The sequence below is a fragment of the Nansenia antarctica genome (assembly GCF_963989245.1).
Source record: "Nansenia antarctica genome assembly, chromosome: 1".
NCBI lineage: Eukaryota > Metazoa > Chordata > Actinopteri > Argentiniformes > Microstomatidae > Nansenia > Nansenia antarctica.
Genome location: NC_137674.1, coordinates 86,795,753 through 86,820,939, shown reverse-complemented (window position 1 = coordinate 86,820,939; position 25,187 = coordinate 86,795,753). Strand labels below are relative to the sequence as shown.

At 45.5% G+C, this 25,187-nt stretch overlaps 1 protein-coding gene across 1 annotated transcript in view; it reads right to left on the bottom strand.

Annotated features, from left to right (window-relative positions):
• nectin1b (nectin cell adhesion molecule 1b) overlaps positions 1-25,187 on the bottom strand; it is a gene marked incomplete at both ends in the record, with an annotated part of 203,156 nt that overhangs the window by 106,929 nt on the left and 71,040 nt on the right. The window contains 4 exons of the mRNA XM_080526767.1: positions 4,416-4,567; positions 16,863-16,980; positions 18,139-18,438; positions 21,030-21,401. Of these exons, the coding sequence (XP_080382893.1) occupies positions 4,416-4,567; positions 16,863-16,980; positions 18,139-18,438; positions 21,030-21,401 (942 nt within the window). The remainder of the gene's footprint in view (positions 1-4,415; positions 4,568-16,862; positions 16,981-18,138; positions 18,439-21,029; positions 21,402-25,187) is intronic.

Here is a 25,187-nt window from a genome sequence, read left to right as displayed (position 1 = left end):
GTCACGTCAATCAAAAGCGAAACTACTGCCAACGTAGAGAGAGAGCTTCTGGCAGCTTCTGGCAGGGTTCTGAGTTTGAATCTCCAGAGAGAAACACTGGTATTAAATCAAACAAGAGAGCTGCTCTGAAGAACTTAAATTAGTTACATGTTCTTATTCGCCTCCGCGCGCCCCTCCCAACGTACCCAGTGTGTTATGAATCCTCCTAAAATATAACGTATAATACCTTATTGATTTTGTAGAGCAATATCCCCCTGCACCCCCCTGACCAGACACCTCTAAAACAGCAGAAAAGCCAGTAATTACAAGTAGGTGAGAGCTTTAAGAACTAATGTGTGTTGCAGTTATTGCCTTGGCCACCTTCCATTTTAATGCTTTAATGCGGTGGTGCGGCACTTAGGCACTTCCTGCGGACCGAGAGAGATGCCGCAACCTTGAAAGAGAGCTAGCGGAGGGGCTCTAATCTGAAAGGGAGCCCAGTAGAGGGTCTCTAATCTGACACGAAACAGCCAAGGCTGTTTGGGAGGCACAAAGATGATGTTTGAAGTTAATGAAGCAGCTAGCAAGCGAGCTGCTAGCACACTGCTTTACCTACACCGCCGGGTCATTATGCAGGCAGAGACAATGGGCAAGGCTGCGCAAAAGCACATGAAAGAAGAATTAAGCCGGAGTGAAGCCGTCCCACGAGGTCGCTTGTACGAGAGCGTCTTTTCATTATGTCCGTATCATCACACACACAGAGACGTACGGTATTCAACAACTTCATAACGCCTCTCCTCCCACAAAACAGACTGAAGTCTTAAACTATTCTGTCTTTTATTCTTTTATTCTTTTATTCTATTCAGAGAAGTAGGCTACACCCTGTCTCTCTCTCACACACACACACACACACACACGCACACACATGCACACACACACACACACGCACACACACACAGTTGTTAAACAATAGTGAGAGCGTTATGCTGACAATCCACTACAAGACAGGATGGGGTTGGATTTCACACCATCAGCAGAGACAGGAGGAGCCTTGCTCCTTTACCCTGTCAGCTGTTACTATGGAAACTGGTTGCATATCTTATCTACCCAGGGACCCCTGAATGGGACCCTTTGGAAAATGTGGGAGCCCAGGAAATGGCACAGAACGGTTTTTATCTGTCCATTTTTACATGTTTGGCATTTAGCAGACGCCTTATTCCAAAGCGACTTACAATCAATACATTTGAATACTAAGCAAGTGAATCATCAATCCACCAGTCGTAGCAGGATGAGTAATCCAGCTCAGGCCCGAGGCCATTGATAGAAGGAAAAACCTTCTCCTATCACCTTCTTGTAAACCAATTTCTTTATTTTTTTATTACACTGGAGAAACAGAGAAACAGTACAAGGGGGGCAATAGATGTTTTTAGGGACACAGTAGAGGGGAAAGCGGGTGTCTTTAGGAGACACAGTGCTGAGGGGCAGAAGATGTCTCAGGAGGAGCAGTTAAGGTGTAACCTGAAGAGATGGAGGTCTTCAGTCTACGACGGAAGATGGGTAGTGACTCTGCCCATCTAATGACTTCAAAAAGTGACGCAACTCCTAACTCCAAAAAGTCAGGTCACTAACACTGCCTTACCTGTTAAAGTCTATTCAATATACTTCACTTATACTTATTATTAATATAATATATATTTTTTAAAGTTATTTTTTTCTTTGTGTGCAGTCCCACTCATATTTTTCTTTTTATTGTGATAGAGATAGTAGAGGTTTGACAGGAAGGATGGGTGAGAGAGAGAGGAGGATAGAGACAGTAGAGACTGACAGGAAGGATGGGTGAGAGAGAGAGAGGAGGATAGAGACAGTAGAGACTGACAGGAAGGATGGGTGAGAGAGAGAAGGATAGAGACAGTAGAGGTTGACAGGAAGTATGGGTGAGAGAGAGAGAAGGATAGAGACAGTAGAGATTGGCAGGAAGGATGGGTGAGAGGGAGAGAGGAGGATAGAGACAGTAGAGATTTGACAGGAAGGATGGGTGAGAGAGAGGAGGATAGAGACAGTAGAGACTGACAGGAAGGATGGGTGAGAGAGAGAGAGGAGGATAGAGACAGTAGAGGTTTGACAGGAAGGATGGGTGAGAGAGAGAAGGGATGAGAGACAGGATATGTCCAAGTCTTCTACGCCACCTAAGCGCCCATTAATATAATATTACGGAAACGTACACACACAGGAATATGAACATGGATGAAGTAAAACGCTGACTGATTGTCTGTCTTGTGTATTATGTTCAGTTTACAGTCGGCTTACAATAACAAACACATTCTGCTCACACAAGGTTACACATAACACTGACTCACCCCACACACAGACACACAGTACGCTATAGACACACACGAACATACCTTACCCACACACATACATATAGTACTGTTCACACACTCGCTGTTATGAAACGTGTTAAAACATACAATGACAGAGTAGAAATGACCTCACTCGACACACACACACACACACACACACACACACAGACAGAAACACACACAGTCGACACGTCGGTGTGTGTCCTAACGTGTTTGTTTGACAGGCAGGTTGACACAAGCAGCAGCCATACACACACACACACACACACACACACCATACACACACACACACACACACACACACACCATACACACACACACACACACACCATACACACACACACACACCATACACACACACCATACACACACACACACACACACTACACACACACACACACACACACCATACACACACACCATACACACACACACCATACACACCCCCCCCCCCCCACACACACACACCATACACCCCCCCCCCACACACACACCATACACCCCCCCCCACACACACACACACACACACACACACCATAGACACACACCATACACACACACACACCATACACCCCCCCCCCCCCACCCCCACACACACAGGCAGGCAGCAGCTATAATATGTTCCATTCATATCTCAGTCATCACGTTGCTAAGCCCAGCATCTCATTCAGTCGGCCTCACAATGCAGCAGATGACATCACTGCATCCCACACGTTGCCCTGGTCCTTGGCTGAGCCAGAACAAGAGAAGATTGCTACCCTGCTACCCTACACCCAGCGGAAAGAGAGAGAGAGAGAGAGAGAAACACACAATGCAGAGCGCTAGTGTATAGCGCAGGGCACGGCTGTTATCACCCCAAGCAGGGTGGCTGCAGAAACAGAACATGAGTCAACATGCAAAGCGTGTTGCGTGTTGGAACAGCCCACGACCTAGACCAAGCAGTAGAATGCCTATCTAGCCCCAGACCAAGCAGTAGAACGCCTATCCAGCCCCAGACCAAGCAGTAGAACGCCTATCCACCCCACCCCAGAACCAAGCAGTAGAACGCCTATCCAGTCAACCCAGCCCAGCCCCAGCCCCAGACCAAGCAGTAGAACACCTATCCAGCCCACACCTCAGACTAAACAGTAGAAGGCCTATCCACCCCACCCCAGAACCAAGCAGTAGAACACCTATCCAGTCAATCCAGAGCAAAAACGGTGACAGCCTCTCGTCTCCACACACATCTGGTACCGATAGCAAGGATCTCCTCCACAGACACACACACACACACACACACACACACACACACACACACACACACACACACACACACGTGAAACGGCACGGTGAGATCTGGGCCACGCGGCAGCGAGAGCTTTGATGGCTGCCTGCCTCCCCTCACGTCTCAGACCCCAGCGAGACCGCCGCAAAGTGGTGTGTGAGAACAATCAACCGCCGGGGAGACAACAAAGGAACTGTGTCAGTTTCCTTCTGCATTCTGTTCCCCCCCCCCCCTCCACCCTCCAGAAGACATAAGAAGAGACATAGAAAGACGAGTGATATTTAACTACAAAGACGCTATAAGACGGCTGTTCTGAGAAACGTGAGAATGTTGTGGAAAAACTATGATCAATACAATACAACAAACTCCCCCCCTCCTCCTCCCTCCGTATCATTCATGTGTTTTGGGATGGGGGGGGGGGCTAGACGACTAGGCCTGCGTGTGTTATCCTGCTCCTGTACGTGTGTCAGGATGCGGGGGGGCCTCTGCGCTGGAGCTGTGATTGTGATATGACAATGAGGAATGCGCCGAGAGACTGACGCCGCAGTGCCTTGTTGTTGGCAGGTCGACGACACCACATCCCAAACACAACACAACACAAGCCTCAAGCAACTCAACCAGCGGCAGAGTGGGTTTGGGTCAGTTTGGGACAAAGCCACTGATGTCACTATCACATTTCCAGAACCCCCCCCCGCCCCCCCTCTATTTTGCAATCGCATTAGCGCATGCCGGTTTCTTAGAAACACATTCCCGCAAAAGCCAAAAAGGGAAAGAAAGAAAGAAAGAAAGAAGCATCGTGGTGGTAACCTTACCTGTGACGTTCACCTCCACCAGCCCCGTGCGAGTCCCGATGCCGTTGGTGGCGTCGCAGACGTACGTGCCCGAGAGGTCGTAGGTCACGGGGCCCTTGAAGAACAGAGAGTTGTTCTTGATCTCCGCGGTGTTGGGCAGCGAGCCATTCAAGCTGTGGGAGAGAGAGAGAGAGAGAGAGAGAGAGTGGGGAGAGAGAGAGAGAGAGTGGGGAGAGAGAGAGAGAGAGAGAGAGAGAGAGAGAGTGGGGAGAGAGCGAGAGAGAGAGAGAGAGGCCATCGTTAAACCCCGGCCATGAAAGGATAGAATTACTCCCGACCACAATAACAGCCTCATCTCCCAAGTGGTGTGTAGAAGAAAAAGCAAATTCAAACATCATGGCTCATGGCATTCAAACCCAAGAAACTCCAGAGCAAAAAACAACCCCTTACCAGGAACCCCCCCCCCCCCCCCCCAACAACCCCCACCAACAACCCTAGCAGGAATAATTTAAAATGTTTCGGGTTAAGTTTCTCCCGTCGTCCTTCAAGTTCAGACAAAGTGATACGAACCCAAACAGGTCCTAACAGCCCAGCTAGCTGACGCCTGAGGTCAAACAAAATGCAAAAAAAAACTCTGACACAGCTCACCTGGCTGAACCCCGAAGACAGGGCAACTGTCAGTTGAGGCAGCTGATCTGTCAGTTGAGGCAGCTGATCTGTCAGTTGAGGCAGCTGATCAAGGGGATAAATGCAGAAGCTACAAACCGCCAGTATGTCCATCAACAACCATGACCGCTTCAGGCCAAGAGAGCTGGTTGTCAGTTTGTGGAATCTTAAGGTGTACAGTTCACGTCCAGACCTGCGCTGTCCTGTAATCAGGTCAGTGACCTTTAAGGGAGGAAGTCTTTAACATACCAACGCTAGATCACGATCATAAGCGATATGTTTGTGTGTTTGTGTATTGATCCTTTTCTACGATTGTTCTGCAGAGGTGAACGCCATCGCTCAACCGTGAACATATTCAACTCTGACCTGCTGTGTCTTTTTACTCTGTATTTGGTCAAAACTATCAAATGATATAGAATATAGATAGATAGATACTAGGACATTTACAACAACAGTCAGGAGGCTCTCAGCTTCTGCCTCAAAACAAGAAGGAAGATGTAAATCACAGCAGTAGTAACTTAACAGGTGATGCTAGCTAGCTACACACCAGGTGAAGAGACACCTAGCTAGGGTTAGGGTTAGCTACACACCAGGTGAAGAGTGGCTTGACACAGGTTGTCTTTTAAACTCAACACTAGAACAGCCGTGCCTATGTTACCTACTACCAAGAGTACCTAACCCTAACCCTATTATACTATAGTCAAAACACTCATCCTCTTTCTATCATTTACATGTGACGGGCCAATCCAACCGTTTCCATATAAAGACTTAGCAAGCCCACAAAGTTTCTTTAGGACATTTTTCTAAATGTTTTTATTATATATATATGTATATATACAGTATATGTATATGTTACGGTACATGTGGGAAAACGGTACATGTGGGAAAACTAGGGTTAGGTGCTAGGGTGCTACGGTTAAGGTTAGGGTTAGGATTAGGGGTAGGGTTAGGGTTAGGGGTAGACATGCCAGCATGTACCAAGTGGACGTAGCACCTAATCCTAATCCTAGTTTTCCCACATGTACCGTATTCCCACATGTACCGTAACATATATATATATATATATATATGGTAATAACCTTTATTTGTATAGCGCTTTTCCTGCAAACGTTGCAGCTCAAAGTGCTCCAATCATTATATAATCAGAATTTAATTATTTACTCAAAAAAGACGGGTTTTTAGTCTTGACTTGAACATATTTGCTGAGGTTTCATCCCTAATGTCAACTATCTTTATACAAAGCCTCTACTAGCAGATAGTAATGGTGCAGACGTGTGTCGTGCTGTCAGGAGCCAGCGTCAGATGGAGGCGAGAGCTGTGAGACGCCCCTCCTTCTGTGGTCCAGATGACTCACGGCTGATCTGAGGCCTGTGCTCCCGCTGAACAGAATCAACACCAAAATAAACATCACAGTTTATGACTGCAGAGCCAAGCTTAATCAGCCTGCCAGATTGTTTTCTGGCCCAAAACAGTTGATTAGCAGATCAAGTCGTGAATTATAGCGACATGAAGAGAGAAGAAGGATATCAATATCTTAATGGAGACCAAAGTGTGTTTCTACAAATATCCTCCTTATCTAAATATCCTCTCATACTGTTTGTCGTCTCATCAAACAGTCTCTCGTTATGCACAGCACGCCACAGCACAGACAAGCAGGCGGAAACCTGACATGAATAAGTACAAGTCGACTTTGATAATGATAACCGACATGAATAGATACACTTTGGTTTGAGTCTATGAGTCTATGGGCCCTATTATGCACTTCTTAACTTGCCGTCTTAAGTGTTAATTAAGACGCACCGCCAGATTAAGACCTACCGGCACCCTTATTATGCGCTTCATACGCGCTACTGCTATTATGCAGGTGTCGATAGGCGCCCACACATAAGACGTAAAACTCCCGTGCATATATTGCTCATTGTGGGAGTGTTCATATGTTAATGAAGTGCACTAGGCGCCCCTGCTATTATGCGATCTGACTTTGCTCCTATCGCTAAGAAGTGGTTTGAAAAGTTCTTAAGTTTAGACTTCATGCACGTTTTGAAACACGAGCGCGCCTCCGCGGTTTGCGCATGCATGTGGGCACACATGAACACGCACGTGGCTCCACGGCAAGACGTCAATTACGGTCACAGTATAAATGCTTTATTTCAGAAGGGAGAGGCAGAGAAGCGCGCTGACCTCCTTCTCAGGACTTCCATAATAGCATAGCGCTAATGACTCAACGCAGCCGGTTCTTAAAGGGAATGGCACCTGGCACGCTGATTGGGTTGATTGAGAAGACGCCCAAAACACACCCATGACTAATTTCTTTGCTTAGCGCCGGGTTTTAGGCGCCCACTACCGCACGCATAATAGCAAAGTGGCCTTGACCACGCCTCCACATCTTAAGTTTAGATCTACCGCCTCGCCTTATTGATGAAGTGCATAATAGGGCCCTATGGGTCACAGAATAAAGTAGTTCTTTAAAGTTTTTGGGGGTTTCAGTTGGATTGGGACATAATAGAAAGTGTAGACAGGCTGGACAGAGAAGAAGATGATGGTTTTGTCTCAGGGTTCCTACACGTTTCAACAAGTCAGATTTAAGACGTTTATAGACCTTTTTTTAGACCTCTTTGAATAGAACTTTAGACCTATTCGGGACACCGTATGATAGCTTTTTGTCATCCTCGAGGTGATGAAATTAGGGATTTCACTGCCATACAGACAAAAAAGGAAGCGAATTGGCATTTTTTGGGGTTCCAACTTGATTAATTTCCACGTGAATCCTTGCAGGATCCTTGCAGGATCTCATTTTTAAGACCTAGCACCTCGTTTTTAGACCGAATAACTGAAATTCGAGACCTTTTTAGGCCTTGAAATATGGTTTGCTGGATTTGAGATTTTAAGGCTTTTTTAAGACCAGCGCGGGAACCCTGCTTTCTGCCATGCCACTACTGCATGCTGGGACAAAGATGCCTATGGTGCATTATGCAGAGTACGCACAACTTGTTCAGCGATGTTGAATTCCCTTCACCTTCCCACACCCGTGTGTTAACCACGGGGCGCTGATGGTCTGATGACCTCCTCATGTTCTCACCACTGTTCAAGTTTGACATAATTGTTAAATTAAATCAAATGTAAAGGCAGGGTTATAATGTAGATAGATTACACCAGGAAGACTGTCTGTTTTAGTTTTAGCTCTTTCTTGGGTGCTTTAATAGGTTTTCTTCTGCCCAATACTAGGCTTTTATTAGACTTACAGTCTATGTTATTTGATCAGATTAATTATATTAAATAACATAGCGTGACGTTAGAATTATAAGGTTCTATCTCCATTTTTGGTCAAAATGTTGTTTTTTACATAATCTGATCGATTAGGTGTTTATTAATGCCTGTGTGGTGTTATTTCTAAAATGTTGATATTTTTTTGTTAGTAATTAATAAAATACAAAGGTTCCATTTCACAAAACATAATGGAATGTAAAAACGTTGACGCTCAATATCTCTGAACTGCCCTAAAAGGAGATAGAACCTTATAATTCTAAGCTCACGATAGGTTACAATTCGTCACATCTTTCACCCATCGCTTTATTGGATGTTTTTATCGTGTGTGTGTAACGTTTTAAAGTAAGTAAGTAAGTAAAACTTTATTTCTATAGCGGCCTTCACAGCACGGATGCACAGGGTGCTTTACACAAATAAGGGATAACATGGGTGAAAAAATGGAGGAACACCCCAAAGGGACAACGTAAACAGAACATAAACAGGAACATAAGATGGCTACAGCTGACTAAACAGGTGAGTCTTTAATTGACGTTTAAAATTAGTTCTGAGGGAGCGGCTCTCAGGTCAGGGGGGAGGGCGTTCCAGAGTCTCTCAGGTCAGGGGGGAGGGCATTCCAGAGTCTCTCAGGTCAGGGGGGAGGGCGTTCCAGAGTCTCTCAGGTCAGGGGGGAGGGCGTTCCAGGGTCTTGGGGCCGTCACCTCAAACGCTCTGTCCCCTTTAGTTCTTAGTCTGGTCCTGGGTACGACCAGGAGCTCCTGGTCAGAGGACCTCAGTGACCAGCTGGATGCGTAGGGGTGGATGAGATGGGAGATGTAGGCGGGGGCTTGGCCATGGAGGGCTCTGAAGACGAATACCAGCACTTTGAAATGGATTCTGAGTTGCACCGGGAGCCAGTTCAGAGATGCTAGGATGGGGGTGATGTGGCCAGTGCAGGGATGTTAGGATGGGGGTGATGTGGCATGACTGGCCGCGTTCTGGACCAGCTGGAGTTGAGCTACCAGATGGTTTGTTGAGGCAGGTAAACAGTGAGTTACAGTAGATAAGTCTGGATGAGATAAAGGTATGTACAGACATTTTTAATTCAGCGTGGGATACAATGGACCGGAGCTTTGCAATATTTCTGAGGTGAAAGAAACAGGTACGGGTCCGAGATTTCACACGCTTGTCCAGATGCGTAGACTGATCAAACATCACACCCAGGTTTCTTAGGTGGGGGCTTTAAACACTGAATCCAACATGTCATCTTCTCAATAGCGTCCTTGGGTCTGAGAAAGGCGCTATATAAATCTAAGATATTATTATTATTATTACTATTAATATCTCTAATACAATATACAACGACTGTATGCATTTTCCGACAGATCAACAGCATACCATTTCCAGATAATTTAGCCTCATTCTGTCATCGATTAGATATCAGCTTTCCAATAAAGTGTATATGGATCTGGCAGCCTATTGTGACGCAACCTATGATGAAGTTGTCATACAGAACATAAGTGTCTCTGGTAGTCTGGATCTCACACTGTTAGGCTCCTTCTAAAGCTTCTCGTCTATGCAATCACTCTGTGTAGTGGTGCGTGTAGACAGACTCTTGTGTGGTGGGGCGTGTGGACAGGCTCTTGTGTGGTGGGGCGTGTTGACTCCTGCTAGATTGCAGTGCAGGTCGGAGAGGGTTGGGATCGATACTGACATTATGCAGCGCTCTCATGGGCAGAGGTGTTTATCAGGTCCAGACGGGTCCACTCAGGTAAGGCCTTGTCTCATTTACCTGAGACCCCATCATGTCATCATCTTCACTCACACTAACCACTACTAGAATAACCACTACGCTACTCTGACATCAAAGGTCACCAGAATCGCTTTTTTTAACAGGTGATATGCAAAACAAGTCTGAGTACAAGGGGAGGCACAACAGCCCCCCTTCACCCCCTCCCAACAATACACACACATATATACTGTATATACATGTACCGGTATATAAAAAAAAAATCTATATATAAAATGGAATTGATCATAGTTCTCTAAAAATAAAAAATAAACAGTTTGGCTACTGTAAAATCATCTGTCAATTATATGACACCAATTTATTTAACAGTTTATGTAAAAGGGACAATGGACATGGTCATTGAATCTCCCTGAATTAGCTGGGTAGCTAAATCACACCAGCAGTCCCTGGGCAGGTAAATCCACAGGGGAAATACGGCCTCAGATGTTATAAACAATTTACACTATGAGTGATGAGTTAATCAACTTGAGCTTATTCGTGTCAGACTGCGCTAAAACAGTTCCCACGTTTCTCTGCACTAAGAGAGAATGTGTGATGACGATGTGAGAGCAGATAGGAGTTGGTCCCATTGCTTGGTCCTTGTTAAAATAACCTGACATTTAAACCATTTCCACTGTGCTGCTATAATAAACTTGACTTTGCCAAATCTATCTGATAAGGCAAGCCATTCTCTTTTCAAACATCTGGCTTTAAGCAACCTTTTACTATGCAACAATGGAAAGCAGCATTTTGAGGAGATTTGTGGCTTAATAATAAAAAAATGCCTCACTTATTTTTAGCCTAGCAACTGGAAGAAAAAAAAAGAATATATTGACTTTTTAGAAATAATATCGTCGCTGACAGCTCCATTCTATTTTTACCGGCTTTTCTTCTCAGGGAGACTTTTTACCTTTCTACTGTGCCTTTAAGGGTCGAACGAGAGAGGTATATATCCATAAAAAATAGGACATTTACTATCGACTGGATCCTAGCAGCTATTAGACAGCTTCACAGCCGTCTTAGAAGCGGGGGAGGTAGCTACAGTGGGGGTAAGACGACGAGGGCTATAATAATATTGGACTCTTTCCCAGACCGACAACAGTTATTAAGCTGCCGTGCGTTACTCTGCAGCTGCTAAGGTTTAAGACCCATAATGATCTGCTCTTGATTTCTATAAACAAACTGGAGGCTGCAAACACTTCCCCCTTAAACTCCCGGTGCCTGGCCTCAATCTGAGCAGCACAGTCGTGCCGGTGCACCAACCAGCACGTTAAAAACAATGAAACGCTTCATTTATTACAAGCGAAAGAAAGAGAGGAAAAGAGAAAATGACATTAGAAAGAACTGACACAATCAGGTCATTGTGGAGCAGTCGCCACACAGCAAGCTACACGTGAGCTGCTGTGAACAGGTATACGCTGAGGCTCTTCCATGGTAGAGGGAGTGAATCACTTTCTTTTGCACGATGAATGATTAACGTAAGAAGGTAGATTATAAACTCGGCGTTTTCAAAGAACAACATGAACGTGTGAAGATTGTGACGATCTTAAACTGTTAATGCTCGCTAAGTATGGAGCGTTCTTCACAGATTGAGAGGTTGATGTTTCTAACAGGCTTAATATACTCGCAAAGGCCCTGCAAACAACCTAAGTCACAATTCAACATTCAGTTGCTTGTGTGCTTATACCAAATGTGACAGCTGATGGTGAAAAAAGCAACCAGTAGCCGAAGTCATTTTTCTGTTTCTTTTACATGTGCTTAAACTACAGATTGTAAGATTTCAAATTATGTATCGTACATTGAAATCGGAGAAGGATTGAACACAACAGGCGTATTTCAATGTCGGTACACCTCGAACACTGAATGGGAGAAAAGTGACTCTAAACGCAGCCACAGCTACAAACGCTGCTAACAGCTAGCGGCTAACAAACAGCTAGCTGACTGCTGACTGCACACCCCAACTGACACTGTAGAAAGCTGAGAATGATGCATATTTAGTTGTGTCTTGAGACGTCAATGGTAAACAGACTGACTATATAGCGCCTTATTCCAAAGCGCTTTACAACGACCTCTCATTCACCCACCCACACACACATACACACACCAACGGCGGCAAGCTACCAGGCAAGGCGCCGGCCCACTCACTGCGAGCAATTTGGGGTTCAGTGTCTTGCCTAAGGACACCTCGACATGTGGCCAGCCGGAGCTCGAACCGCCGATCTGCCAAACTTGCGATCGTTAGACGGCGGCTCTACCTCCTGAGACACAGCCACCCCACAGATGTCTCTTTGAATGACAGTGTGTGTGTGTGTGTGTGTGTGTGTGTGTGTGTGTGTGTGTGTGTGTATGTGTGTGTGTGTGTGTGTGTGTGTGTGTGTGTGTGTGTGTGTGCGCGCTTGTGTGTGCGTGTGTGTCTGTGTCAGTGTCTCTGTGTCTGTGCGTGTGTGTATGTCTGTGTCAGTGTCTCTGTGTCTGTGCGTGTGTGTGTGTGTCTGTGTCAGTGTCTCTGTGTGTGTGTGTGTGTATAGAAATGTGTGTGTGTGTATATGTGTGTGTGTGTACATATATGCTTGTATGTGTGTATACAGTATGTGTGTATGCTTGTATGTGTGTGTGTGTGTGTATATGTGTGTGTGTGTGTGTATATATGTGTGTGTGTGTGTGTATGTGTGTGTGTGTATGTGTATATGTGTGTGTGTGTGTGTGTGTGTGTGTGTGTGTGTTACGCTGACTGTTCTGGAAGGTTCTGTCAGGCCTGGTGACCTCGGCGGGGCCCAGGGGAACCTTCACTACAGATCTGACGTCTCCTTTCCGCCGCCGCCACGGCCGTCCCCTCCTATCTGTCATCCCAACAGCCTCGTCTCCCCAGATCACTGTCTCTCTCTCCTCCTTCTCCCCTGTCCTCTCCTCTCCTCTCCCCTCTCCTCTCCTCTCCTCCACTCCTCTCCTCCACTCCTCTCCTCTCCTCTCCCCTCCCCTCTCTTCTCCTCTCCTCTCCCCTCTCCTCTCCTCTCCTCTCCTCTCCACTCCTCTCCTCTCCTCTCCTCTCCCCTTCCCTCTCCTCTCCTCTCTCCTCTCCCCTCCCCTCTCCTCTGTCCTCCCCTCTCCTCTCTCCTTCCCTCTCCTCTCCTCTCCTCTCTCCTCTCCTCTCCTCTCCTCTCCCCTTCCCTCTCCTCCCCTCTCCTCTCCTCTCCCCTGTCCTCTCCTCTCCTCTCTCCTTCCCTCTCCTCTCCCTCTCCTCTCCCCTTCCCTCTCCTCTCCCCTTCCCTCTCCTCTCCTCTCCTCTCCTCTCCTCTCTTCTCTTCTCTCCCCTTCCCTCCCCTCCCCTCTCCTCTCCTCTCCTCTCCTCTCCTCTCTCTCCTCTCTCTCTTCTCATCTCAGCCTCTCTCTCTCTTCTCCCTCTGATAAAATACCAAAGCAGTATCATCTCCGTCTCCTATAGCCTCTCCTGGTATCAGTGTTTCTGCCCCGAAAGCAGAAAGCAGTCGTCTACGTAGAAACAGGAAACTTCATCTTGCTCATTAACAGCGGCCCGTGGCGCAGATACGGCGCGAGGCACAATGGACCATTAATCCACATCCATTTCCATTTCTCTACCCGGCAATTATAGGACAAATCGCTACACTTTACCTCTCTATTTCAATGTTTAATTCCCTCATTTTAACAGCGGATACACTGAGAAAATCATTCAAGATTCCTACATATCTAAAGAGTTATATAAACCCCTCAAAGAAAGTTTGGAAACGTTATTTCAGTCGATTATTCCTCCCCTTTAATAATACCAATTGGTATTGTATTTTATATCGTTGGATTTTAGCCTGATTGGTCACCTTTACAATGAGGTACAACTTGTAAGGATCATACATTCATGGAATGAGTAACACAGCTAAACGTGTGGGTAGCGGCCAAACATTTTTTGTTGTAAAGGTGACTAATCAGGCTTTCCAACGATATAAAATACAATACCAATTGGTATTATTACAGGGTATATACAGGAATCTTGAGGTTAATTTCAATACCTTTCTAAGACCTTGCAAATATTTTTCCAGACCTCACCGCCACTTGGAGCTGTAACCGTTTACATCAGTGACACCTTTAACTTAACAGTTTTAGTTTGCAATAGACTAGACCACTATCATACAACAGAATGTCCGGTTCATCTTTGTTTTTTAATAAAACTAATAAATTCACGAACTTTTACAAAACGTTTTTAGGACTCAAACTCTTTGGACAGAGACTAATTAGAAAAATATCTACAAAATTCAAGACCTCATAAAATTGTGATAAGACTTTTTAATACTTATTAAGGGTCTTTATTTTCCCAAAATGGATTGATCAACTTTTAATACTTTTCAAGGCACCGCGGATACCCTGTATTAAAGGGGAGGAATAATCAACAAAAAAAGCGTTTCCGAACTTTTTTTGAGGGGCTTATAACACAGTTTAGGTAACTGATATATACCGGTTGCAAAAACCCATTCAAATAATAATAACTTGGATTTGTATAGCGCCTTTCATAAAACCCAAGGACGCTTAAAACGAGTTAAAACTGACGTTTTCTAACATGCTAATTGCGTTTTTATGATGTCACACTGCTCAATGGTGTGGCAGGGTTGTGTGCGCTACACTAACCTTTATGCGATTAGTCAGAGTGGATCAACCCCCCCCCCCACCCCCCAGAGGCCTTGAAAACAAGTTCATATTCCCCCGCCCCCCCTGACACACAGCTATGTACTGTATTTGCACAAATCATTTGAAAGGCAAAGCACTGATGTCAGCTCAATGGTTAGGGATGGACGGTTTCCAATTATTGAAACCGAAAAACCGTCAGAGAGTAAAACCGCGGTTTTCCGGTTAACCGAAAAATACATTAAAAAAATAATAAAAAAAAAAAATTTAAAAAAAAAAGAGCGCCAATTTCAAATAATTGAGCCCTACTGCTACAATACACTCATGTCGAACACCATTAAAACACCGTAAGCACAGTCGCAACACATTTAGGCTACTTAGTTTCACAAATATAAGTGGAAAGGCAGACTTTTGTAAGCTACACCATACATGAAAACACATGAACACTTAACACACCAGCTCCACTGATCCAGGGTGCACGCCTGCACGGAAGATCATCTCTTGGAACAGCGTCTTCATTGAATGAACTGCTTTCTCAATATCTTGGTTCTTAGACAAAGTTTCAGCTGCTGCTCAATGTATTTAAATATTTGAATACTGCTCAATAATCACTGAAATATTAGACTTAGAATTATGCAGTGAACATACTTAAAGCTTTTCATAAAAACCACATGCCGCGAGACTGACTCGTCCTGAACTGTCGTAAGTCAATCAACAAAGAATGCCCCATCAAAATAAAAGTGCCCATGGTAGAGCTGTCAAAATAGAGCTTTCAAAATAAATGTACTAATACAGATAGAGATAAATACAGAACTACCTTTGCGTCACTAAGTGACCGCGTATCTTCTGAGACATGCGTTCTGTCATCACTTTCAGTAGCGCCTTCACACACAGTGGCGCTGTGCACAAACACTCTTGATCCGTATAGCTCTTGTTTTATTATATTGTGGTTTAGTAAATACTGCACTTGGAGTTACATTCAATGCATGATTTGTGCTATAGAACATAAATAAAGTTTGATTGATTGATTGATATCAAATCAAATCACATTTTATTTCTATAGCGCATTTCTCACAAAAGTGACCCAATGCGCTTTACAGAGAGCAGCGAAAATGATCTTATTAAATGTAAGTGAGTAATTGTAAAAAAACCTTTCCTATCTACCAATAACTGAAGGCAACTATCTTTCCCATAGAGTGATTCGTTACCCTTAAATATAATCCCAATTAGATATTAATCCTCAGTTATTCTTCACAACTGACCAAACCTCTCACTCATTGCGCGGCAGATTCAGACTGTATCATTGTTATTTTCTCACACGACAAACATGTGACATGTTCCAGTTTTATTCTTATTCTATTTTATTCTTCTAAAAAACCGTTTCTATTTTTAAAAACCCCGGTTTTCGGTTTAACCGAAAAACCGTCCATCCCTAGTATGCAGGCCTAATCCATCCTCTGCTCCTAACTCAACCTAGCTCTGAACTTCTGAACCTCTGGACCTCTCCTCTATGCTAACCTAGCTCTGAACCTCTCCTCTATGCTAACCTAGCTCTGAACCTCTCCTCTATGCTAACCTAGCTCTGAACCTCTCCTCTATGCTAACCTAGCTCTGAACCTCTCCTCTATGCTAACCTAGCTCTGAACCTCTCCTCTATGCTAACCTAGCTCGCTTTATTTATATAGCGCCTTTCGTTCATGAAATGCAACTCAAAGCGCTTTGAGAAGGAGGAAGTAAGGGAACCTATGATTTTAAAACACAGCTGGAGAACGGAGAATGATTAAACTCACATACAAACTAGTACTCTGCATTCATTTAACTTTCAAGAGCAATAGAACACTTTTAAAACACATTTCCGTCCAACGATAACCACTAATGTACTTAACACTAGAACAGCCATGGGGGGGGGTTCATTTGACCCCTGTGGGTACAATTTTTTGAAGCTATTTTGCAGTTTTTTTTCTGTGTAGGAAGCAGGCTAATTTACAAGCGGACAACTGGTGGTCGTTGTGTGTAAATAGCAGCTTCCCATTGTAAAGACTATGGTTATTTGACCCCTGAGGCGGCTCTTATAGTAGTAGGTGAAAAAGGCACAGCTGTTCTGGTGTTAAGCCGGTGTAGGAGACATGTGTCAGACTCACAGCCTCCACTGGTAGACGGTGACCGGGGGGTTGGCGTCGGCGTTGCAGGTGAGCTGCACGTCCTCGCGGTTCAGGTACCAGTTCCCATCGAAGCCCTCGATCTTCACCTCAGGCTCGTCTGCAGGGGAGAGAGGATCAAATCAAATCAAGTTTTATTCGTATGTTCTCACAAGATGCGACTCAATGCTCTTTACATGATGACAGAGTCGCAAGCAGGCAAAGGTAACAAACCTGTAAACCTGTACACCTGTACACTGTGCATCCAGTAAAATTCCCTTGCAGCCCTCTACTCATAGAGCGACTACTACCAGTTTGCCTACCAGCGCACAGCAGTGGCCCCCAACCCCCCCGGGGGACCCCAGCCGCCCCACACACCCGACCCGCCCCACCACCAGCACACGCGGCCCAGCCAACCAAGCACAGACCATAATAGCCCCGCCTTAGGCTAGCCTAGCAGGTGCCCCAGCGGCGGAACAGACCAGGCACGCGAGGTGGCCGGGGGCCCCCGAACACTGATGATGTCAATGTGTGACAGTTAGTAACTCAGCCAATCACGAAACAACACACAGCTACACCCCCCGCTGAGGCAAACACGTCGTCTGTAGCAACATCTGGCTAGTCGGTCATTCATATTTAATAGACCTTCATATAGTTTCATCAATTAATAATAGTAAAACATATCCATGTGGTTAAGAAAGACTTCATTATTATTAATTAGGCTAACTATGTAATATGGAGTGCAGAGTAGTCTAATGAATAGGGGTGCTGATATTAACTAAGACAGTAATATGATAGATAGATAGATAGATAGATAGATAGATAGATAGATAGACAGACAGACAGACAGAGAGACAGAGAGACAGACCGACCGACAGACAGGCAGGCTGACAGACAGATACATAGATAGATTGATAGATAGATATATAGATACATAGACAGACAGACAGGCAGCCAGCCAGCCAGCCAGCCAGACAGACAGACAGACAGCCAGACAGACAGCCAGCCAGCCAGACAGCCAGCCAGCCAGACAGACAGCCAACCAGACAGCCAGCCAGACAGACCAACCGACCGACAGCCAGACAGATAGACAGACCGCCAGACACACAGCCAGACAGACAGACAGCCAGACAGCCAGCCAGCCAAGCCAGCCAGACAGCCAGCCAGACAGCCAGCCAGACAGCCAGCCAGACACAGCCAGCCAGACAGACAGACAGACAGACAGGTTCTTACAGACAGACAGACACACAGGCAGGCAGACAGACAGACAGGTCCTTACACTGCACGTTGAGCACCACGCTGTCTGTGATCCTCTCGTTGCGGTAGGTGACGATGCAGGTGAGCTTCTGTTTGTGCGTCTCACGGCTCAGGACCAGCATGTAGTTACTACGCACGGTCACCGTGCCGTTGGCGTTCCGCGTCTCCTGGTAGGTGGCCTCGCCCTTCAGCCTGGTGTCCCATTTGATCACGCTGGGAGGCTTCCCGTTGGCCGAGACACACGTGGCCACCGTCATCTTACGCTTCTGGGGCCGCGCCACGTTGGTGGGGGACGTCAACGTCATACGGGTCAGAGGCCGAGCTGGAGGGACGAGAGGAAACAACATGGAAGCACTGTGAGTAAGACGTGATGGTCATTAATAAGTACCGTAAATCATAGACATTTTTTAAATCATGTCAGTACCCTTCGTTGAAAGTAACAGTTCTGATGATGAAGTAAATTGCTTTTTCTGCTTTTGGCTTTTTTGTCCCCCAAAATATAATTCTCATCTTAACAGTATATCCATCTCTACTTCACCTACCACCACCAGCCTATGATTTCTCAATAACAGTCATTTAAATTCTTCAGTTCTTAAAGTGGTGAAATGAAAAAACACATTTCTGCGGTGGGGGTTTCAACGAAAACAAATAAAAAAAATCTCTCTTAAACAGATGAAGCAGAAGAAGCTTGCCTTTCCAAAACGCACAAATGTCATCCAGTTCTAATCCTTTTACGAGCTGCCAATTAGCGATTTACTAGTGCTACATCAAACGACAGGCTCGAGCCTGGGTAAACGCATAACTGCGAGGAGATAATACGAGTAGCAGGTCTGTGCACGTTTGCAGATACAACATGAAGAGAGCTGCTTTGAACGCTGTCACTCTGTTATCTTCACACAGGTTCCTGGCTGGAGCGCTGTCAGAGTGTTATCTTCACTCAGGGTCCCTGGCATCCAGTGAACTGCCGGGGCCTCAAAGGAGCGGGGAGGGAAGGCTCGCTGACACAGAAAAAAGGAGGTTTGGAGTTGACGAGAGGCGCTGGCAGCAGGGACTGCTTAAAGCCAAGTGCTCTCTCTGCCTTTTGCCGGGGCTTAATGGAAAAACACAACACTCGGTTTCTAATTAGATCTCTAATCAGAGTCAGTCGGCAACACACAACCTCCTCAAAAGCTGTTAGATAAACGACACCTCTGCCTCTTCCCTGCCCTCGACACCGGGATTAGCTCACGTTAGACTACCATCATACGTTAGACGTTAGCATCCAGGCTACATCCTGCACATATATACATATATATATTTATACAACAGTTAGTTCCGACTAAGTAATTTGATTGGACAAGAGGCATTCCATGAGTGCTGATATACAGTATAACAGCACTGGGATTTTTAACTATATGTATCACTCCGAAATGACCATTAATACAAAGTAGCTAGCCTGCAGATGTTTGTGTTCAGGTTACTAGGCAACAGTCCAGTTGCGGAACTATTTTTTGTTGGCGGAGCAAAAACAAACAAATCATAATCTGTTTTCACTTATTACTGTTAACTAATAAATGGCGCTGTAGAACTGTTGTATAAAAGCAATATCACACTCGAGGTCACGCTGTTATACTGAATATCATGTGTATGTGATTGTCTACGACCGAATCACAGCCGTGCTGATATTCAGTATAACAGCACTCCCTCTCGTGTGATACAGTATTGTACATCAACACTCTATAGCAACATGAAAGCAATCTGGCCCTTTCATATCATATTGATTAAGTGCTGCACTTTATTCAATGTTTTCTTTTTTCTGTATCGGCCATTTGACTATTTAGAAACGACAACTCTTTTTTTATACAAAGTCCCCCTATTTCCGACACCAAAAGTATTGGAGAACTGCCTTGTCTGATGTTTCTAGTTAGTCAGGTGTGTTCTGTCAGATCATCTGTGTCCTAGTCACAACACTGGCTCCCCGCTGGTGGAATGAGCTCCCCACGGCTGTCAGAACGGCAGAGTCACTACCCATCTTCCATCGTAGACTGAAGACCCATCTCTTCAGGTTACACCTTAACTGCTCCTCCTGAGACATCTTCTGCCCCTCAGCATTACGTCTCCTAAAGACACCCGCTTTCCCCTCTACTGTGTCCCTAAGAACTTATATTGCCCCCCCTTGTACTGTTTCTCTGTTCCTCCAGTATTAAAACAAAATATATATAATAATAATAATTTAAAAAAAGGTTTTAGAAGAAGGTGATAGAAGAAGGTTTTTTCCTTCTATCAATGGCCCCGGGCCTGAGCTAGATTACTCTTCCTGCCACGAATGGTGGACTGATGATTCACATGCTTAGCATTCAAATGTATTGATTGTCGCTTTGGAATAAGGCGTCTGCTAAATGCCAAAAATGTAAATGTAAAATGGAATAAGATATCAGTCAATGTCTGGTATTGATTCTAGGCTTTGCATTTGCTTTTGGAGTCTGCTACTGGTGTCTGGCAGTTTTTTGCTAAACAGAAACATAGCCAAAAATCGATAAAAAACAACAGTTTGTAAACATCATTAAAATAAATAACCATGATGCATCGGTCGATCAAGGGAAGAGATCATATGATAAAGAACGTTCAGTGAAGTTGCTGTTTTACAAATAAAACATCGAGCACTGGCCTTTACACACTTATTTTACACGTTGTTTGTTTACAAATGCATTACCATGAACATGCAGTAGCCTATATTCCACTATTAGAAAACGTTTAGGGTATATTAACATTTTCTAATTCTTAGTGTGGCAAAAGTGTGCAGCAAAGCGTAAAACTACACGCTTCACCAACTAAATCAGTGTTTGTTATTTTCTTTTGTTTCTGTTTCTGCTCTGCTTGCTTTATCACGGTCCATGGTCTGTATTGTTATATTGTGTTACACTACAGTCTTACCAAAGACAGTGAGGTTGACCATGTTCTCGCGGTTCCCAGCGGGGAAGGTGGTGTACTCGCAGATGTAGGCGGCCTCGTCGGACAGCCGCAGGTTGGAGAACACGATGGTGGTGTCCTCCAGGGAGGGCGTGCGGTGGCGGACGGCGGCCTGCTTGAACGTGACCCGCTCCTTGAAGGGCGCCAGCACCGACACGCCCAGGGCCGGGTTGGCGATGGCCACGTTCTGCTTGGTGCCGTTCAGGAACTTCTGCCAGGTCACCTGGGAGATCTTCACCGGCGGGTTGCTGTTGACGAAGATGCAGCGGAGCTCCACCTGGGAACCCACGAAGCCAGACTTGATGGAGTCCATCTGAACCATCTGTCCACTGCCAGCTGGGGGAGAGAGACAGAGAAGAAGAAGAAGAAGAAGAGGTTTTAATTACTATTCACTCGCTAGAAACCCACGGGCTGGCCTGAATGGGGCGTTGCAGTCGATACTGAGATCATGCACAACAAATCAATTCAGCTGGAAGAGACACAGAAGAAGAAGAAGGAGAAGAAGAAGAAGAAGGAGGAGAAGAAGAAGAAGGAGGAGGAGAAGAAGAAGAAGGAGGAGGAGAAGAAGGAGAAGAAGAAGAAGAGGGAGAAGAAAAAGGAGGAGGAGAAGGAGGAGGAGGAGAAGAAGGAGAAGAAGGAGAAGAAGGAGAAGAAGAAGGAGAAGAAGAAGAAGAAGAAGGAGAAGAAGGAGAAGAAGAAGGAGGAGGAGGAGGAGGAGGAGAAGAAGAAGGAGGAGGAGAAGAAGAAGAAGAAGGAGAAGAAGAAGAAGGAGAAGGAGAAGGAGAAGGAGAAGAAGGAGAAGGAGAAGGAGAAGGAGAAGGAGAAGAAGGAGAAGAAGAAGAAGAAGAGGAGGAGAAGAAGAAGAAGAAGAAAAACACGTTTTAATTACTATTCACTCGCTAGAAACCCACGGGCTGGCCTGAGCGGGCGTTGTTGCAGTCGATACTGAGATCCTGCACGACAAATCAATTCAGCCTGCTAGGCTATGTGCACACACACATGCACGCACATACTCTCAGACTCAGGCTCACTTGTTAATCACATGGATCATACACCCATTCACTCACCCAGCTCCTCACCCTCTGTTACCCAACCCTCACACCACGGCAACACGTTACACCTCGGTCTCTCTGTGTCGTAGGGAGATCTGGGTTCAGTTCTTATTAACAGTATAGGCACATCTCTAATCTCTCTCACTATTTATTTTTTGCTCACTCGGGTAGTGTTTTGTGATGAGGGAGGAGAGAGAGAGAACCAATGCATTCCTAATGAGGGGGTGTGTGTGTGGGGGGGAGGGAGGGGGGGAGGGCAGGGAGACAGACTCTAGTCCCCCGCTGCCCTGCCACCTTTCCCTCCACCTTTCCCTCCACCAACCTGGCCAGAGCAGACGGACTTTAATTACTTTTTTCAGTCACAAACAGTTCAATGGCCGCCCGGAGAATCTATTAAAAGAAACAATGTGGAGCCGTGTGTGTGTGAGCGGCTCACTCGATGACAAGGCTCAAAACTACAGTAGCTACATAAAAAGCCATCAATTAGCCAAATGAATAAGTCATCGCAGTCTGGTAAATGGACTGACTTATATAGACTGACTTATATAGACTGACTTATATAGACTGACTTATACAGACTGACTTATATAGACTGACTTATATAGACTGACTTATATAGCGCCTTATTCCAAAGCGCTTTACAACGGCCTCTCGTTCACCCACCCACACACACATTCACACACCAATGGCGAGGTAGGCAAGCTACCATGCAAGGCGCTGGCCCGCTCACTGGGAGCAATTTGGGGTTCAGTCAGTGTCTTGCCCAAGGACACTTCGACATGTGGCCAGCCGGGGCTCGAACCGCCGACCTTGCTGCCGAGTCCCGACCTTGCGATCGTTAGACGCCGGCTCTACCTCCTGTGCCCCAGCCAACCCCCAGATGTCTCTTTGAATGACAGTGTGTGTGTGTGTGTGTGTGTGTGTGTGTGTGTGTCCTTGGCCAGGTCAAAAGGCTGCTATGGAGCCCCTGCGTTGTCCTGTTATCTGTGATCTGTGTTATCTCAGGCATCACACTGTCGACTGTTGTCCCTCCTAGTCCCTCCTAGTCCCCGTCCCCCGTCCCCCCCCCTCCCCCCAGGTGTTGTCTGATTGGTCACTTCCTGGTCAGGTCCTGCAGGGGTTTTTAACTTACAACCGACCGAACCTATAATTATCTCCTACAGCGAGGAGTGAACCCACAGGAAGAGAGACGGAAATTCCTGTTCTAATCACGTTGGCCTCGTAAACCACCTCCAACAGGACCCCCTCCAAAACACCTGGGGCCGGTTGGATAAAGACTCAGATCTCACTTTAAGTCAGTCTTGCTATAGACTCTAAAATGTTCCTGTTGCATAAAGCTCACCTATGAGTGACTACGGTAAGACTGACTTAAATAGCCTGTCACGCAATGCATTCTAGGTAAAATAAGACACTTAAGACAGAAAAAAAACATGGCGGCCGAAAGTCGAAACAGCTACATCTAGCTACACCTAGCTACACCTAGCTACACCTAGCGGGGGAAGATCTGAGACATCAACAACCTTTTCTTCTTCTGAAACTTCAAAATAAGTCAGTCTTATTATTATGCAAAAGGCAGTCTTAATTAGACTGGTCTAACCTGAGAATATAAGACTAGTCCAAGGCTTAGACCAGTCTTAATGTATGTTTATGAGAATATAAGACTAGTCTAAGGCTTAGACCAATCTTAATGTATGTTTATCAACAACCTTTTAAGGCTTAGACCAGTCTTAATGTATGTTTATGAGAATATAAGACTAGTCTAAGGCTTAGACCAATCTTAATGTATGTTTATCAACAACCTTTTAAGGCTTAGACCAGTCTTAATGTATGTTTATGAGAATATAAGACTAGTCTAAGGCTTAGACCAGTCTTAATGTATGTTTATCAACAACCTTTTAAGGCTTAGACCAGTCTTAATGTATGTTTATGAGAATATAAGACTAGTCTAAGGCTTAGACCAGTCTTAATGTATGTTTATGCAACTGGCTCCTGGAGTAGGGGCTGGTCTTAGTCTGAGCCAAGACACCGCCCTCCCAGGGAGTCCTTAGCAGACAGCACTGCAGCGGTGGGTGTAATCGCTCTGCTCTGAGATAAATCTTAGAGGCAGGAGAAGTCTTTAAAATGTGTAAAAGGATCCCAGACTGCTGAATCCATAAAGACATTGGTAAAATGGTAAATGGTAAATGCACTTAGCCTTTATCCAAAGCGCTTTACAACGGCCTCTGATTCACCCATTCACACACATTCACACACCAATGGCGAGGTAGGCAAGCTACCATGCAAGGCGCCGGCCGGCCTGCTCACTGGGAGCAATTTGGGGTTCAGTGTCTTGCCCGAGGACACTTCGGCATTTGGCCAACAGCCGGGGCTCGAACCGCCGATCTGCCAACCTTGCGATCATTAGACGCCGGCTCTACCTATAATTGTAAAGCGTCCTTGGATTTTTTGAAAGGCGCTATAGAAATTAAAGTTATTATTATTATTATTATTATTACCTCCTGAGACACAGCATGAATACTGACCTACACCTACTGGTACCATGCTGAAACTCAGACTCTATTCAGAGTGTCCTATCTATCTGTCCATAGCTGTGTAGAAGAGTGTGTCCCTGTGTGTCTAGACAGACCGTGCTAGGGCTCAGACAGTCAACCTCAGGGGCAACAGGAACTCAATACATATGCAGGTATGAAAAGCTAAGCGATTGGAAAGCAAAATGCCCTGGTTTAAACCTTGGGTCGGTGTCCATAAGGACGAACAACAGACGCAGGTATCCTTCGCCTCGCATCTCCGCCTCAAGCGAGGTTGTATCCGCTCCTCATTCAAGCGCAGTGTTTTGCTATCAGCCGAGAAGCAAATGAAAAAAAAAGTGCCAACCTTATTAAGGGACTGGGTGGGCACACATCATATTTCATTTCCTCCAGACCCACGTCAAGACAGACATTTCTCTACAGAGATTTTTTAAAAATCACTTCGGGGATTTTAACAAAAAATGACAGATTGATGGACTAATCCAGTTTGACAGGGAGTTACTGGTCGACCTGGGTCCTTCCCCTACCTGCAGGAACACCTG